Here is a 16827-nt window from a genome sequence, read left to right on the forward strand (position 1 = left end):
AAGTCTGGATTGTCGCCACATCCCCCCTGCAGTGAGGTAATGAAGCAAAAGAAGCCTGGATGCACTTCAAACAAACATCACACACACACACACACACACACACACACACAGACACACATCTTCTGTCCAAACATGGATCCCTGCGATGGACCACCAACATCTCCAGGACAGACTGACAAGCATGTTTTTACTTTGATGGCTTCATTGATGCTTGTTTAAGATGAGAAGTTTTATTTGTAAAAACGTCTTCACATACCAGGGTCACAAGGCGCCCAAACAACAAAACAACACAGTTAAGAAAGGTGAGTTAGAATAGATTACTAAACGCGTTTTTTAACATTACGTGTGCGTCCAGTTGTAGTGTTAAAGGCAGTGACATCTAGCGGTTGGGATTATTATTGCAGATCTCAACTGATATCGGCTGTAAATTAAGTTAAACTAACATGAAACAATAAACAATAATTCAAGAAGAATCCATGTTGTTAAATAAAAGGAACAGCAGTATACATTACTAGTTCGAGAACAAGTAATGTAATTTCTTAAATACTTGAGGCAGAAACCAAAACGATCTTTGAGATTATATATAAATTGCACGACCTAACAAGTGATATTTATAATACCGTCTCCACATAGTAAAACAAAATAAACTGACAGGAATAAAGGATTTCACTGGTCGAGCTATAGCTAATCTAAACAACCAGCCGTTCAGGAAATAGCTACTTAGCATGCTAGCTGCTGTGCAGAGATAATCCCCATAATGTGCTGCTTGTTTATGTACATAAATTGACTTCTAATAATAACCAAAGATAACAAGGGGGATTGTTTACATACCTTTGCGGCACATTTCCTGGTGCCAAAGCGTTTAAATGTTGGCGAGACAAACGATGAACCATAAGTGATCTAAAATAACAGTCGCATTTTAAAGCGAAAACATAAATAAAAAACAACTAAAGAATGTAGGTTGGAGTCGAAAACTGCATTCATCACAAGTTTATTTTTTCTTCTTTTATTACCTTCAAAACAGGAAAACAAAAGATCGTACTGGTTATTTAAATACACCAGAAATTGTTTTTAAATTAAATATTTTAAAATGAAAAAAAAAACGAAAAAGAAAATAAATAATTGAAATTGTTCACAGTTCACCTGTACAGGCACTCTAATGGGCAGCATTTTTCATTTGTGTCAAGCATAAACTACAATGATCACCTGTGAAAATCAAGCAGGTACAGTTTGAGTGACAGCTCTACACAGTAGCTCGTCAACTGTAGATAAACAAAGAACATTCAGGCACTTTATTGCACAGCGAGAGAGAAATTATTCAAGTATTTCCTATTTTCTAACAAATTCACATTGACCTTATCCATCTGTCATCCACTTGTTGAACAGACGCCTTTAGCTCTTCCTCTTCCTCCTCCTCCGTTGGCCTCTTCTTGCCATCACCCTCTTTCACGAGTGAATCTGTGCCGTTGCTTGAAGAGCCAATGCTTGACTTCACATCCTGCACTAAATGTGCTTCTCTTTGAAGATGCGTGAGACTCATTAGGTGGAGAATCTCCTGCCTTTTTTCTTCTTCCTGTCGCTCCTTCTCCAGCTTGTACTTCTTCCACTGTTCCTGCCTGCTCTCACGTTTCCCCCCTTCTGTCTTCCCCTTGATGGAACTCTCCCGCCGTGGTTTAGGCGACTCTTTGCGGGAACTTTTAGACTTGGGGAGGTCAGGATGTGGAGTGTCTTCAACAGTAGGGTCATCAAAATCCAGACCAGGAATGAAGACTTTTGGCTCTTGAGGTTCAAAAGTGAAAGACTCCATCTTGTTTTTAGGCTGTGTGTCTTGGTCTTTATCAGCCTCCCCGACTGTCTGATCATGACTGTTAACCTGTTTTTCTTTAGTGTCTTTTACCATGCTTACATTTTTATCAGGCAGTTTAGTTTGTGGAGCAGAGAAAACTTTGATGCTCCCTTCAACCTCTTTTACCTCTTCGTGATCGGACAAAGGGGGGCTAACGGACGGGAAAATCCTCTCAAGGATATAAGCGGAGCTGCTGCTCTCACTTTCCTTTTCCTCCTTATTAGCGGTTTGTGATTCCCTCTCAGTAATATCAACTGCATTACTCTGTGTGTCCATCTCCTTCGTTTCCTTTTCTCCATCGTCTTTATTCTCACTTCCTTGTATGAATGTTAGAGCGTTTTCTTGACCACTAGAGGGAGCCAGGCAGGAGTTTTCTCTACTCTCATCTATTGGCATCAACTCTTTGTATTCATTCGCTTCATTCTCTGTCGTTTCTTCGGTAACCTCATTGAATGGAACATCTTCCTGCTGCACGGGAGAAGCCTGATTAAAAAAACAAAAAAGAACAAGATTATGTTTGTGTATACATTACACCAAATAAAATAACTAAACAGTAACAATGACTCACTTGACCACTGTAATCTTGGCTGCAGAGGTCAAGTAGGATCTTCTCCAACTCATTCGACCCTTCTTCAATCCTGCAGTTGTCGGTCACGATGCTGTTTTAACAGACATGTGTAGATTTTACATTTTAAGAACATCTGAACAAAGTTTCTGACCACTTCATTTCATTTATGAAGTTTCTCATTTGGTTTTAGAACTCATCCTTATCTAACCTCAAACTTGGTCACTTTTTGCTGCATCTTAAAGGTTCACTTCTCCACTTCCCTCTCCTTGTCTTTACACAGCAGCTGTGAAGTATATTAATACCATAAACTTGATGACTCCAACATGTCCACTGCTACCTTCACTGCCAGTTAGAATGAAAGCTTATTTAAAGTCCTTTTACCACAACTTGGACAATTTCCTTGAGTCTGCCCATTCTGGAATATAATTAGCAGAACCTAGAATTTATATTATTAACACGCTTTATACACACATTATTCATTTATAAGGTTATATATATATATATATATATATATATATATATAAACTGTAAATATCTTTATCCTTAACTATGTTTACCCCATAAACCTTCCTCATACAGCAGACAACGTATCTGAAACCCTTGCGAGAGCCCAGGTCTTCAATAAGTTAACAAACAATGTGATATAATGACTTTGTCCATATTTGGTTGTTGGACAGGATCACTTAAAGTGATAGTTCACCCCAAATTTTAATTTAATTCATTTTGAACTCACCCCCATGTAGACTTCGGATTATTTTCAAAGTAACAGTCGCTACATTAAAATTGACATTTTTGCCCATAACTCCAAAAAGGAATGGGTTACTCATAATAATAATAACAATATATATATATATATACATATAAAATCGCAACCTTGAAGGTGAGAAGAAAACAAGTGAATTTTTGGTGAATCAATTTTTTGTCCTTGCCAAACCACAGGACATTTTTATCTTTTAACTACAACATTAAGTAACTTTAAATATAATGCTACACTTGCTAGTTTAGCTTGTTGCTAACTGGGCTAGCTGCAGTCATGTTGAGGGTAAATTTACTACCCTATAAACACATGCTCCAACAGATTCCACCAGGACGTCCACAGGGTGGTTAAAAATGACTCCTAACAATAAAAGATAACACTCTGCTTATGAAATATAACTTCATGCCTGATATAGTAAAACAAAAATGTTGTCATTTACATGAACAGCACTTGTGATGCAAACATCTGCATTTAGATATCTCAGACATTCTGACCTCTCTGAGTTGAGGGCCACCACTGGTTCTTCAGGTGCTTCTTCTTGTGCCACCGCTGTGACAGTCTTTTGAGAATTGACCTCCACGATAGGCTCCGCACCCTCAGGCTGGTCATCCACTCTCTGTCCTTCCCATGTCTCTTCTGTTTGACTCACAATCGAATCCTTAAAAACCGTCTCATCTCTATCCTCTCCATCTGGAATGATCTTTTCTTCAAGTTTAACCTCTTTTTGTAAGGCCACTGATTTGACAGTCTCTTGAGAGTTCACCTCCTGATTAGGCTCCGCCTCCTCAGGCAGGTCATCCACCCTCTCAACGTCCGATATTCCTTTCGGCTGACTTGCGATTGAATCCTCCAGAATATTCTCATCTCCATCCTCTCCATCATGAATGATCTTTTCTTCCTCGAGTTGAACCTCTGTTTTTTGTAACGCCACTGATTTGACAGTCTCTGGAGTTTTCACCTCATTAATAGGCTCCGCCTCCTCAGACAGGTCATCCACCCTATCAACCTCTGATGTCTCTTCCTCATAAATCCTCTCATCTTCATCTTGTCCATCAGGGTTGAGCTTGTCTTTCTTAAGTCGAGCCTCCTCTTCCAGTGATGCCTCTGCTATGACAGTATCTTGAGGTTTCACCTCATCAATAGGCTCCGCCTCCTCAGACAGGTCATCCACCCTATCAACCTCTGATGTCTCTTCCTCAAAAATCATCTCATCTTCATCCTGTCTATCAGGGATGAACTTGTCTTCCTCAAGTTGAACCTCCTCTTCCTGTGATGACTCTGCTATGACAGACTCTTGAAGTTTCTCCTCATCAATAGGGTCCGCCTCCTCAGGCAGGTCATCCACCCTCTCAACCTCCGATGTCTCTTCCGGATGACTCACGGTCGAATCATCCAATATGTTCTCATCTTTATTCTCTCCATCAGGAATGATCCTTTCTTCCTCGAGCTGAACCTCCTCATTTTCCTTACTGAACTCCAAGTAGACATCCGTCACCTGCCAGTCTTCGCTCGTCTCCACGCTGTCCTCCTCTCCAATTTCAGTTTCTCGTTTTAATTCCTGCAATGTTTCTGCAACAGTCTCTGCCTGATCTGTGCCTTCAGAAACTTTTTCATCTTTGGTCGTCATGTTTATTTTGATATTTATCTTCTTGAGGGTGTTTACCTTTACTCTGTTTTCCCAGACGTCTTTCTCCTTCGTCTGCGTTTCCCTTTTCTTTTCTACTCGCTGTTTTTTGTGTTTTAAAGATAAATAGCGACTGTTTTCAGAACAACCTTTAGTTTTCTGAGAGTCTTCCGCTTCTCTCCTCCCGTATTCCTCCCTTCTTCTCTTCCTTTTTTTCTCTGATCCAGACGTGTCACCAGCATCTGAGAGGTTCTCGGATGTTTTTTTTGTGCGTCTAGAGCTTGTGGATCGTCGCCGTCCTTCTGGGATCTTCTCTGCCTGTTTATGTCTCTTTTCACTTCTACTGGATCTTCTTTCAGGTCTGTGCAGATGTTGGACTGGTTCTGAATGTCCTGCAGGCGTTCGCTGCACATCTTTACCATCTTTCTGTCCAGTTCTGCTTCCCGTTTTGACAGTACCGTCAGTGAGCACAGAATTGCACGGCTTCCCAACACCCTGCCCTCGACTCTTAGTCTCCTGTTTTTTGTCATTATTTTGATCAGAGTCTTTTTTCAAATTGAGACTAGTGTGGTCGTCCTTAGGTGGTGATGAAGAAGAGTCGCTGGAAAGGTTAGAAGCAGGAGAACGACTTTCCTTGGATGATTTGGAGAAGGGGGAGCAGCTGTCACTGGAATGACTTTCGCTGGAAGATTTCCGTGTGCGCCGAGGATGGGATCGCTTGTTGTCTGAACAACGCGCCTGTCTGTCTTCCTTCGGGTGAGGCGGGGGGTGAGGCGGGGGGTGAGGCGGGGGGTGAGGCGGGGGGTGAGTCACGTGTTGCGGTGGTAGTTGTTGGAAGTGGTTCACATAGCTGTTGAAATACTTGTCGCACCACTCTTTGTACTGACGCTTCCACTCAAGGTACTGCTGGGACTCCTGATCCTGGCTGCTGGGTTGACTTGCACACGGGTCGCGTGATGAGTGACCCTCGACCTTTCTGGAGCCGCTTCTGCTGGACCTCTTGTCGTAATGGCGGCCGGATTGGCGGCTCTTCCGGTGGTGGCTTTCGTGAGAGGATGATGACGAGGACGGGGTTGGCGAGCGGGACCGCTTGTAACCATAAGTGTAGGAAGAACCAGTGTGTTCAACTTTGACCCTGAAAGAAAAGAGCAGAGGTTATTAAACACATTTTGTAAGCTCCAAGAACATTTGACGGCTAAATATATTCACATTAAACGAATCACAATGTGTCATTTAAAACTTAAACCATAATCTTAAATGTAATTATAAACTAAACAACATCCCTAAATCTCTATAGCCATTAAAAATAAAATATCAGAGATTTAACAACTGCCTCCAAGAGAACCATCAGAGTCGGGGGGGCATTGAGTTTGAATGAGCCATGTTGTGGGGGCTTATTAGAACCATAAGGAAGCCGGTGCATGGAAGGAGAAACCGTTTGTCAATGCTGTGTAAAGTGGCCATGGGGAGCTGCTGTACTCGTCTTGAGACGTTAATTGGTGAAAGAATTACTTCAACTACTTTGACCCCTTCAATCCTGTCAATGTGCTCTCAAGGAGGAAGGTTTTGGTGAATCCAATGGTGGCCCGGTTGTTAAAATGCTCCGTGGTGGAACAGGATTTGATATGATCTAGAACTTCTCACAGCTCCATTACACATAACATTTTACTAATCCCCATTGCGTCCGCCAGGCCATAGGGCAGCAGCATAGTCCCCCCACTGCTGTTTGTGTTTGGCCATCCTTTCGATAGTTCCCCAGCTCTGTTGACGTAGTTGTACTTCCTTCTCTAAAGTGCTTTGCCATGGCATTCTAGACCCCCCTTTCCTTCTTTTAGGATAGTGTTTGTTTCCATCCTGAGGACCATGGCCGATCCAGGACCATCTTCATCCGGTGATTATGTTATGCATGTTATCTTGTAGGGCTGTTGAGAAGTTTATCGTTTCAGATTGTGTTGTGCCAGAATATACTGTATGTAGGATTTTGCGCAGGCATGATGAGTGTAAAGTGGATAGTTTGTGTATATCACTCTCTGTAGTCTTCCAGCATTCTGTACCTTTTGGCGTAGCTCTCCCTTTACTGAACAGAATTGGTGACAAAGGGCAGATCCACAGAAACACACATGGACAGGTTGGACAAACTACCATGCACCCTCAAAGATCCTGCCAAAGGTGTAGGAATGAAAATTGCATAAAATATTTGTTTCGCTTTTCTCTCCCATCTGGCAGAACCCTGATTTCAACATTAACAAAATGACTACTATACAGGGATTCCCTTGTAGGTGTAGACTTCCGGGTGACCAGAAGTATTTGTTCAGACAGTTAATGAATGAGAGGAATGAATAATGATTAAAGATGGAATGCTTCTGTGTTTAGGAAACATCTGCTCTTGCTACCTGGAGCCCACAGAAATCCTGAGTAGTTTTTTGCAGGTTGATTATTGAAAAAAGTGAAGCAGCTTAAGGTGTCGACCATCTGTTTGAGAACCACTGTGAGGAAATAAACCAGCTCTTTCTTCATTTAGCTATGCTCATGTACGCAGTCAGCAGTAAACACTTCAGTCCTTGTGCGGATGAATTGGAAAGAGTGTTATAGGTTCCACAGGTGACAAAAGTGGTTCGTTCAGCATATTATCCACTGGCAGTAATAAATGAATGAAGGGGTAAATACAGTAAAGGTGTATCAAATACCTTGATCGTTCTTTTGATCTTGACCGAGATCTTGATCTGCTGGGCGAGTGAGAGTAGCTCTTGGAATATTTGGACTTGGACTGAGAATAAGAGCTCCTGTAGGTGGCTCCTCTGTCCGGTGACCTTTTGGTTAAAACAAAGAAACAGGTTGTTGTACAAGATTCACATATTAAAACTCTCACAGCGCGCTACCTTCTGTTGTCTCTGTACCAGTCTTTGGGGATGAGGGGAGGGATGGAAGATGAGGAGGAGACTGGTGGACACGAGGGGTTCCACATTGCCGAGGGAGGCGGGTATCCAGGTGGGTAAACTCTTAGAGACTGCTGCTGCGACAGGTGGAAGGGTGGAAAGGGAAGCGTGGGGAAGAGTGCGGGAGGCATGCCATGAAGGGAGGAGTTGAGGTGCCGCTGTCGGTTATGATCAGCTTGACCATTGGTGGAATAGGACGAGGAAGAAGTTGAGCTGTTGAGGAAACCAATTTTAAGTCTTAGACTTTGTTTTTTAAAACTCTTCTACACAACTAATGTTTGGTAAAAAATAAAAAACATTTAAAAGACATTTCTTGTCTTTCATATTGTATAAACTTTATCAACTAAAATCCATCATCTACCTCATCGGCGGCTGCCAGCTGTTGGAACGACTTGACTGACTTTGTGCAGAACCTTCGAAAGAATACAGCGAATAAAATATCAGTCTAATCATATATGAATACATGAATTCATTTAAGCATGATGTGCTGGCTCACCACTGGAGAACCCTTGAGGATTTGTGCTCGCAGACTCCAGATGTTCTGGCGCTGAATCCTGATGTGAATGACAATACCAGAAGATATAGGTTTCATGCAGCAAAATAAAGCTGATCAATGAGGCTTATCAAAATATTGCTGCATTTCACTGTTGATTTATATGTGTTCAAACTAGAAAAGGCAGAAAAGCAGTTCATTTAAAGATATTTTTAGAACAAACAGACCTATGATTAAAATGTAATAATAAGGTTGACACACTTTTAGAGATACACTTAAATTTAATTTGGAGAGAAAATGAACACATGACCATAGACTGAAGGAGTGTAGTGTTTAAACCGTGATGACATTTTAAAGAACGCTTCAATTTCATTGTAAACCCAAAGGAGAGCTCACCAGAGTTGTCGCCTGTAATGAGGCAGTAGTTGACGACTCGTTTGACACTTTTCCTTCCGCATCACTGTGACCAGAGAATATAAAGACATTTGTAGTGAAGTACAAAAAAAAAGAGGAAACGATCAGAATTTTAATACGACACACAAAAATATGCTCATCTGCCTCTTGACCAAAAAGATCAGAGCAAATGTTCAAAGGTGAGCACATACGTTCCTGGTGATTCCCGCTGGACTGTTGCAGGCTGGTGGGAGGTGTCAGGTGTGCTGGAAGTAGAGGAGGCCGCAGGAAGTGGAACAGATACACGAGATTGAGGATCCACCTCCTGGAGATGGGGAAGAAAACCAGAACATGTTCTGTGAGCTCATGAATAGTGTGTGTAAATAACAAATATAAAAGAGGAAGTTATTAACTCACCTGTGTCGGTCTCTTGGGGCGGGCAGGAGGCAGAGTGGCTGCTGGAGTTGCACTTGGAAGTGTTTCCACGGCATCACCCTTCTCTTTTGTGTAGTTATTGACAGCCTTTGTTGAGAATAAAGCCGTTACATTATTAACCACAACTAAAATGCTGATAGAAATAGAAATAAAAATCAATGAAAAGAAAATTGAAAAAAATAAAATAAAAACCACAGAAAGTAAATTTACCTGCCGCAGGAATTTGTTTGCAATCAAAGTGTCCGGTGAGACACTGGACTGTTGGCAGGTGGGGCAGATATGGTCCTCCGAGTCCAGCAGGGCACTGCGGATACCTTGAGACATGCAAACACAGCATTTTGAGCAAAAATCCAAGTGAGAAATTAAAATATTATTGCAAATACTGTAATCCTTTAAATCTTATTAAAATCTTAATGAAGCATAATCTGCTTTAAAGGATCAATCCACATTTGAACATTGTCGCGGCTCAATATCATTTAATGATGTCTTCTAGATGGAAAAGCGTTGAAAGACAACATACCCCTGCCATGGAGAGCAATGCACGTCAAACAGCAAATAAACATCATACAATCAAACAACTTTTATGTTTCAAGAACTGCATTAGCTCATTGATACAACTGATTATTTGATGGTGCCTTGGCCTGCACCAGTCCCCAGTTATTTTAAGCTGCTACAATCAAACATAGTAAACCTTAAAACAATAAGCCAGTTTTCGACTTCAGTCATATTGGACTTTTGTCGTTTTCCAAGTTAAGCCCTGAACAGAGAGGCTGCAGTAAGAAGCCATACAAATGTTTATTCTAAAAACTTAACCCAAAACTGCTGACTGTTAGATCTCAGTGGCAAAGCGAAAGCAAATTTAAATTAGTAGGGACTGTTCAAATGTTTGGTTATAGTTGGGTGAATCCGACCTTCACAGTAGAGGTAATGAATAAGATTGTTGCAAAAGCAGTGATACGTTAAGTTAAATGCTCTCAACATGAACCCATCATAAACACTGAGCCTTTCTTAAACCATAAAAAGTGCATCTGCTGGATGATACATAATGCTATTGACCTGACTTAGGGGTTTATTTCTTGGACGTTAAACATGAATTTGGCATCAACACACTCACAGTCATCGCAGTAGCTGTTCCCACAGCAGGGAATGACCACAGCATCACTCATGAGGTCTTGGCAGATCAGACAGACTAGTTCCTGTGGCACCGGTACCTTCTTGGTCTCCAGCTTTGGAAGCTCGTGCAGTAGGAATGGAGGTCTCTCCTTCTTACCGATGGCATAGGCCTCGCTGCACACATGAGAAGACGTTCAGCATAAACACTTCTATAAGTTTGTTTGTGTGATACTCACGCATCTATAGTTGGAATGGCATAGCGCCCACTGCTGGTCAGCATGGCTCCCTTGGTGTTGGGATCATCCACTTCCACCATAAAGGAGCGAGGGATACCGGAGCTCTTCCTGATCTTCACGTTAGGCTCCATGTTTTTGTCAGTCTGAGAAAACAAACTCATCATCACACAGGAAGTATGTATGACGATGGTGCGAGAAAGTCTCTTACAGCGATGGTGGGGCAGTTCTTGATGTGGTGTCCTCCGTTGCCACAGCGATAGCAAGTGTACTTGGCATGTGGCACGTTAGTGAATTGACTGTAACTAGAGCACATTTAAAGTATGTAAGCCAAGATTAATTAAAATGTATACATTTTATACATTTATTCTTTTTTTAAATGTATGTTTTCATTGCAATCTCCCTTTCTGAATGATAAAGAGTTGATAGATACACTCACGTCAACGGGTCATAGAGGGATTGATTAGACAACGTTCGAAGTTTATCTTCCTCCGACGCGTCAGCGTGTGCCAGGTTTATCATCTGCACCGAACAACAAGGAAACGACAAGGTTTTGTTCTGTCACATGTCTGGATCCATTTAAGTAGTTACCTTTGAGAACAGTGGAGCAGATACTGAGAAACTCTGGTGGCCCACCTGTAACATGAAAAAATATAAAGTGTCTGTACAAAATGTGACCTTAATGTGATGGTTTTTGAGTTTTAGGTCAGAAACTTTTTTTGACAGTGTGGCTGACAAAGTGGTACGAGGGTGAACGACACCCTCTTGTCTTTTTGAGTGTAGCCTGAGAAACATGGGAAATATAGATACTGAAGAAATCTACCCTCTATAGAACTTTGGCAAGTTTACGAATTGGAGGCCGGGATTGTAACCATCAACAGTGACATAAATATACAATAATCATTGTTCTCTAGTCACAGCTGAGCCCATTAGAAGACATACATTTAGTTAGGCTCACACCTTCGACACAAATCTTTGTCCACTAGTGCGATATTGAGGATAATGGTACAAAATGAAGGTAAAAAGAAGGAAAAAAAAAACCAATGGCAAAATATTAAATAAATGAACATGAAATAAAAAGTTGCTTTATTTAATTAAGACCATTTAATTGCCAATAAACAACAATATGTAACCAACAGACATTAAATAGTTTAAAAACCTTAATTTCTGTGTAAAATCCCCTTCAGCACAAAGCTCTTGTTAAAAATAAAAGTGCTGACTTAGAGGGGCGTAAAAAAGTCATGGTATTGGGACAATGCTGCAGGACTATAACAACAAATGAGTTCATGGGAACTATTTGACCCTGATGGGCAACTAACCAGGCAATTCATTCAGAAAAGGCTTAAGATACCGAATCAAAAAAAAGAGAAGTTGAATTTTAGAAAACATGGTTAACATTAAAACCAGCAGTTATAGCAGAATTCAATTAAAAATGTGATTAAACAAACAAATGAACATGATTCAGATATTAAAGTGAAAACTAATGACAACAAAAGGCAGCAGAGATGTTCATTTTTTAAATAAAAATACTCATTTAATTTCTGTCGTACATTATATTCTTAAGTGAGGTTATAAAATAGGAAGGGCTGCATTGATGTTACAAACATGAAAAAACAGCAGTTTGTTTATCAGTAGTACAAGGCTGGTTTCGAAAGATAAACATTCACTCAGCGACCGAATCGATGCTCAAATAACATCTCACTGTGGGAATGATTAGCATTCTTGGATGATGGTGTAACTTTTATTTTTTATTAAACCACATATTTATATTAAAGTTACCAACTCATGAGTTGGAGATTTGAAGAATAAAAATATTATCAACACTAACTTTTATTTCAGTGAGGCGAGTGTGGTGGGATAAGTCTGGTTACGTACGGTTTTGACGGCTCCATAGTTGCTGTGAAGGCGAAGATCTGGTCGTTGGCTGAAATGGAAAAACAACATTTATTAGTCATCAACACAATTAAAAATCAGAATCTTTTAAAGACCATTAAAAACTAAAGTGAAAAAGCTTTAATCTTTGTTCAGTGTTGTGTGACTGAAAAACAAATGTACATGCAAGTATTCATTGAGTGATGAGAGAATATGACAGTTCTCAGTGACTTAAAGTCAAAATAAACATGAAGTTCATCTTTCTCTGATCATTATTGATGTCACAGAGTTCGTCCAAAGTACACAGGATTTTCCACAGACGCCAATCTTAAACCATTACACTTCTGTCTGCTGACTTGCATGGTCATGTGACCACCGTTACCGACGCTTCATGACTAAAGCTCACACAAGGCTCTAGTCTGAGCCGCTGATATCTGAATAATCCAACCATGTAACACTACAGCCGCTGTGTGGACTTCTGCCAGCCCACTGATGTCGGTGATGAGCTTTGTTTTTCTCTCCTGCTCCCAAATGACTCAGCAGAACCAGAGCTAGCAAACGCCATAACAACATGTCTAACAGTGCAGTCCACGATGAAACCAGTCCACATGTTCAGAAGAATATAAGGTAAGGTAAGGTAAGGTAAAACTTTATTGATCCCTCAGGAGGTCTCCTTTGGGAAATTGTTTAATTTGAATATGAGTAATATCAGACCGGTGATGAAGAAATATACATGTTCAAACATGCATTATGAATAGAGGCACTTCAGCAAACATTAACTTCTGCGATGTGCACGCATACAGATTGTAAAAAAAAATTGTAGTTACAAGCAACCCAAAGATTTTTTCTTGGTCTAGATCAGGGGTGCCCACACCTTTTAGGGAGCTACTTTTAAGTCCAAAAGATCTACCTTCATCAGATTTTCTCAACATAAGTGAGTGCATACAGATGACTTTCACTGAATGGACTGATAATCAGTCATGATGGAAGGATGTGTGGATTTAATAATTTCACAAAAATGCTGACTCACATAAATAACTAGTCAAATAGTGCAGTCAGTAATGAACATATTTTCACATATTTGGATAATTTTCCTCTAAGAGTAACTTCCGAAAATGCCCATAAGCCTTATGTACCAAGAATTCCATTGGTTTCCTACTAAAAATGGTCGTACGCTCAAACCCAGAAAATGCTGCACAAAATTATTCAGATGTATGAATCTGTGCGGAACAAGATCAAGCATTTTTGCTTCGAGTTCATCCCTTTCCATGCCTCCATTTCAATATGTCACTCATATCTAAATGAACCACAAGACCAGAGATTCTCCTTTCCGTGATCATGAAAAAACAAGTGCAAACATGAATTCAAACTTGACTGGACCTACAGTTGTTGTTCGTTAATTTTAAACATTTCTGACAAGAATCACACATGTGAATTAGTTCAGATGTGCTCCAGTGTAAATGTTTATATTTAACATACACAATTATTAAAAATAATACTGTATCTTCAGATAAAGTTTAACGTGAATAAAACTGTTAATGAGTAACTTATTAATCTTCACATCATCATCACTACCGAGTGTTTCGTGTGATCGTCTCTGAGAATTTGTGGCTCATCTGAGCAACACACACGCGCTTATTATTACTATTATTATTATTATTATATTATCTAAATAATATTATATTCATAGGATAAAAGTGTTATCCTGTATCTTATAAATAGTCATCATGTGATGGTACATTAATACAAGTGTTTTTAAGGATATAGCTCCAATCTGAAGAAAAACGCTTTTGTGGCGTTTTCAATTGAACCTGAAAACTCACTTTAATAAAACTGACTTTGTTTCTGTGACTCTCATAGAGGAGATTTGAGGCAATCCAACATGCATGATTTTGTTCATTATATTAAAAACAACAACAAGCCTATAATTCCTTCTCGTTTTTTTCTGAATTGGGTGAAATGCCTCTTGGGAAGTCCACACTTTTTGCCCTTTTCATTCCTGATCGGCGTATTGGGCAGCCCTGGTTTAGACTCTTAGAGATTATGTGAATAGCAATTATGTTCAATTTATGTTTCTCCACAAGGAATTGCCTTTTTAGGAGGACTCCTGAATTACTGGCTGGACATGTTCAACTGAGAGGAGACAAGTTGGAGAAACCATATCTCCTGCTTGACCTGGGAACACTTGAGTGTTTTCCGGGTATACCTGGAAGAGGTGTCTGGGTAATATGTCCGGACCCATTTGCTCCAACTGCTGCCCCCACAACCTGGGGACTCTGATACTATTTTAAAAAAAAAACAACTCCAGGAGCAGTCCTTCTCCAAAAATAATTAAAATTAAAAAGAGGCTGAGACTGAATGCAGTTTCATGAGTCTGATATTGAACCACAGTCATCTGATATTTAACACTTGAGCCAGGATCATTTGCAAGAGCAGCATGAAGACAGAAGGATGGAGACACACAATGAAACTCACATTCTGTTGTTCTTGCTGCCGACTTTAGCTCCGATGATTGGAACTCTCTTGACGATTACAGACGCACCTTTGGAGATGAGGCCTTCGCTTTCCGTGTACTCTGTAGGAGAGAAACAAAGTCAAAAGAAAATTGGTATCTTGGATTGGGAATGGGATCTGTGAACTGTTTACAATGTTTGCCGTTCATGATACAGCCTTTTTAAAGACCCAAACCTTTCGTCTTATGACCATTGTAAGTAAGTAAGTAATTAGTATTTATATAGCTCTTTTCCAGACCAGGGTCACAAAGCTTTCTGCATTTAGAAGTACTTAATAGGTATAAAAATTTGCTCAGCAAATCTTTTATTTTTAGTCAAATATGTCGAGACTTTGATATCATAGGAAATTGAAGAGCTTTCTGTACATACAGTCGTCTTTCTGAAACTAGAATAAAAAGTTTTATCTTTTTCATCCGTTAGTTACTTTAGATGTCTTTCGCTGAATTAAAATAAACAATAAAATAAATAAACATAGTAGTGGTCATAGAATGAAATGAATTTACAATAGTTTTGAGGTTCCTTCCTTTTTTGTAAACAAAAAGAATCAAACTTGATGTTTGTTAGCTTGCAGTCCATTTGAACTAGGACAAACCTTCCGTAGAGCTAAACTACACGCTGAGAAAATCTTAATAAATAAAAAAAAACATGGAAAAAACGAAGACACACGTTCTTACATATGCAAAGCTTGGGGTACTTTTCTTTTTAATCTTCAAACTGGTGAGTTAAATAATCCGTGTTCATTCATAGATATTAACGCTAAATTCTAAAGTATTGATCGTGTGGGTGGTCCTTTTAAGGTCCACTTGCTCTAGGGGCCGATCATCTGAGCTATTCTAGTCCTGGTCCTCCATCTCCAACTATATTCACACACAGTGCATTCAGCACTCATCTAAGGATTCATATTTAATGTGAATACACAAAAGTTACTCGTTCCATGTGCTGCTGACAGATGACAAACACGGACCACGTGTTCCCGCACACAACCGCATGCACGTCCACACAGCTCGTGAATTAAACCACTTTTGGACCGAGACCACCGCATATTTTACCTTCTCGGTTCTGGGCATTGGTGATCTGGAGGTCGCAGTCCGAGGCTCGAAGCTTCTCTCGGCCCATGATCCGGCTCTTCAGGTCCGCCAGGGTGATGTGCGGCCCGTCGAACACCAGCGTGTCGTAGCTGAGCTTCGAGGAGAATTTGTAATGCACATGAGCCATGTTGGGTCCGACGAGGAGGGCTCGTCGTCCGGCAGCAGGTGTTTGTATGGACCGGGAAAGTTAACCGGCTCTGTTAGCAACCGGCCGCTGCGTCGAGCGATTCTGCTTCTCCCTCTGTGAACAAGTGCCTCTTAAAAGTGAGCCACACCGGGTGACAGTCCCCGGAGGCGGTTTTGACAGCAGCAGAGACACAAAATAAGTCAGTTTCGAGTCAAATACAAACTTTTATTTCCGTTTAAACCGCTAATCGTCGTTAGCAGTCGCCTGACAGAAACTACCAGCTGTTTCCAGGCTCGTCAGCGTTGGTGCTGCGTTCAGGTCCGCCCCGGAAACACGGGCTTCCTCACTCGAAAGTCACAAATGCGACGATTTTATTTTTCCTCTCGAAGGCTGTTTCGCGATTCGTGCAGATGCGAATTACCCACAAGCCCATTTTAGACTGTTTACATAAAACGATTGAAGCTATATTTATAAAAGCAGGTGTCTTTGTACTCTGTTCTACGGTCATTGATGTTTTCTACCAGTGACGTCACCGTAAATCATTTTAAAGGAAAACTGTAAAATAAACAAATCTTTTGTAAACAATATTTTCATGTATCATAGCGAGTGCGTTAATAGTGTATTTTGTGATTTTGGGGCAATAATAATAACACTTCTTTAACCTCTATAATCGTATGTCTCATTAGTATATATTGTTTTTTCTGTTGTTACAATTTCTGCTTTTGTTAAAGATCCTCTTTTTCGACCAACTTCAACCAAACGCTAAAAATAACTGGAAATAAAAATGGCACAGTATTGTGAAGCAGTTTAGTTGTAATACTATCTTCTA

General features: G+C 40.3%; 1 protein-coding gene across 3 annotated transcripts; it reads right to left on the minus strand.

Annotated features, from left to right (window-relative positions):
* Positions 1 to 981: 981 nt before the first annotated feature.
* Positions 982 to 16339, minus strand: LOC148065415 (uncharacterized). Of its 3 annotated transcripts, none has more exons than XM_087809111.1 (19): positions 15833 to 16339; positions 14746 to 14845; positions 12274 to 12322; positions 10990 to 11034; positions 10838 to 10920; positions 10610 to 10703; positions 10402 to 10544; positions 10167 to 10339; positions 9263 to 9366; positions 9035 to 9139; positions 8830 to 8942; positions 8621 to 8684; positions 8228 to 8285; positions 8093 to 8144; positions 7675 to 7944; positions 7483 to 7605; positions 3666 to 5930; positions 2415 to 2505; positions 982 to 2329 (listed from the first exon to the last, which is right to left on the minus strand). In XM_087809111.1, exons 1-19 carry the CDS (start codon positions 15996 to 15998, stop codon positions 1346 to 1348), a joined length of 5082 nt encoding a protein of 1693 aa, XP_087665237.1. In that variant the 5' UTR covers positions 15999 to 16339; the 3' UTR covers positions 982 to 1345. The 3 variants fall into 3 exon arrangements, 2 of the variants coding, with proteins under 2 accessions (XP_087665237.1, XP_087665236.1); XR_015713399.1 differs by adding an exon at positions 2623 to 2697 and having other exon boundaries at positions 2309 to 2329; positions 9035 to 9366; XM_087809110.1 differs by having other exon boundaries at positions 9035 to 9366.
* Positions 16340 to 16827: the final 488 nt, after the last annotated feature.

The sequence above is a fragment of the Callionymus lyra genome, chromosome 15 (assembly GCF_982586985.1).
Source record: "Callionymus lyra chromosome 15, fCalLyr1.hap1.1, whole genome shotgun sequence".
Classification (NCBI taxonomy): Eukaryota; Metazoa; Chordata; class Actinopteri; order Syngnathiformes; family Callionymidae; genus Callionymus; species Callionymus lyra.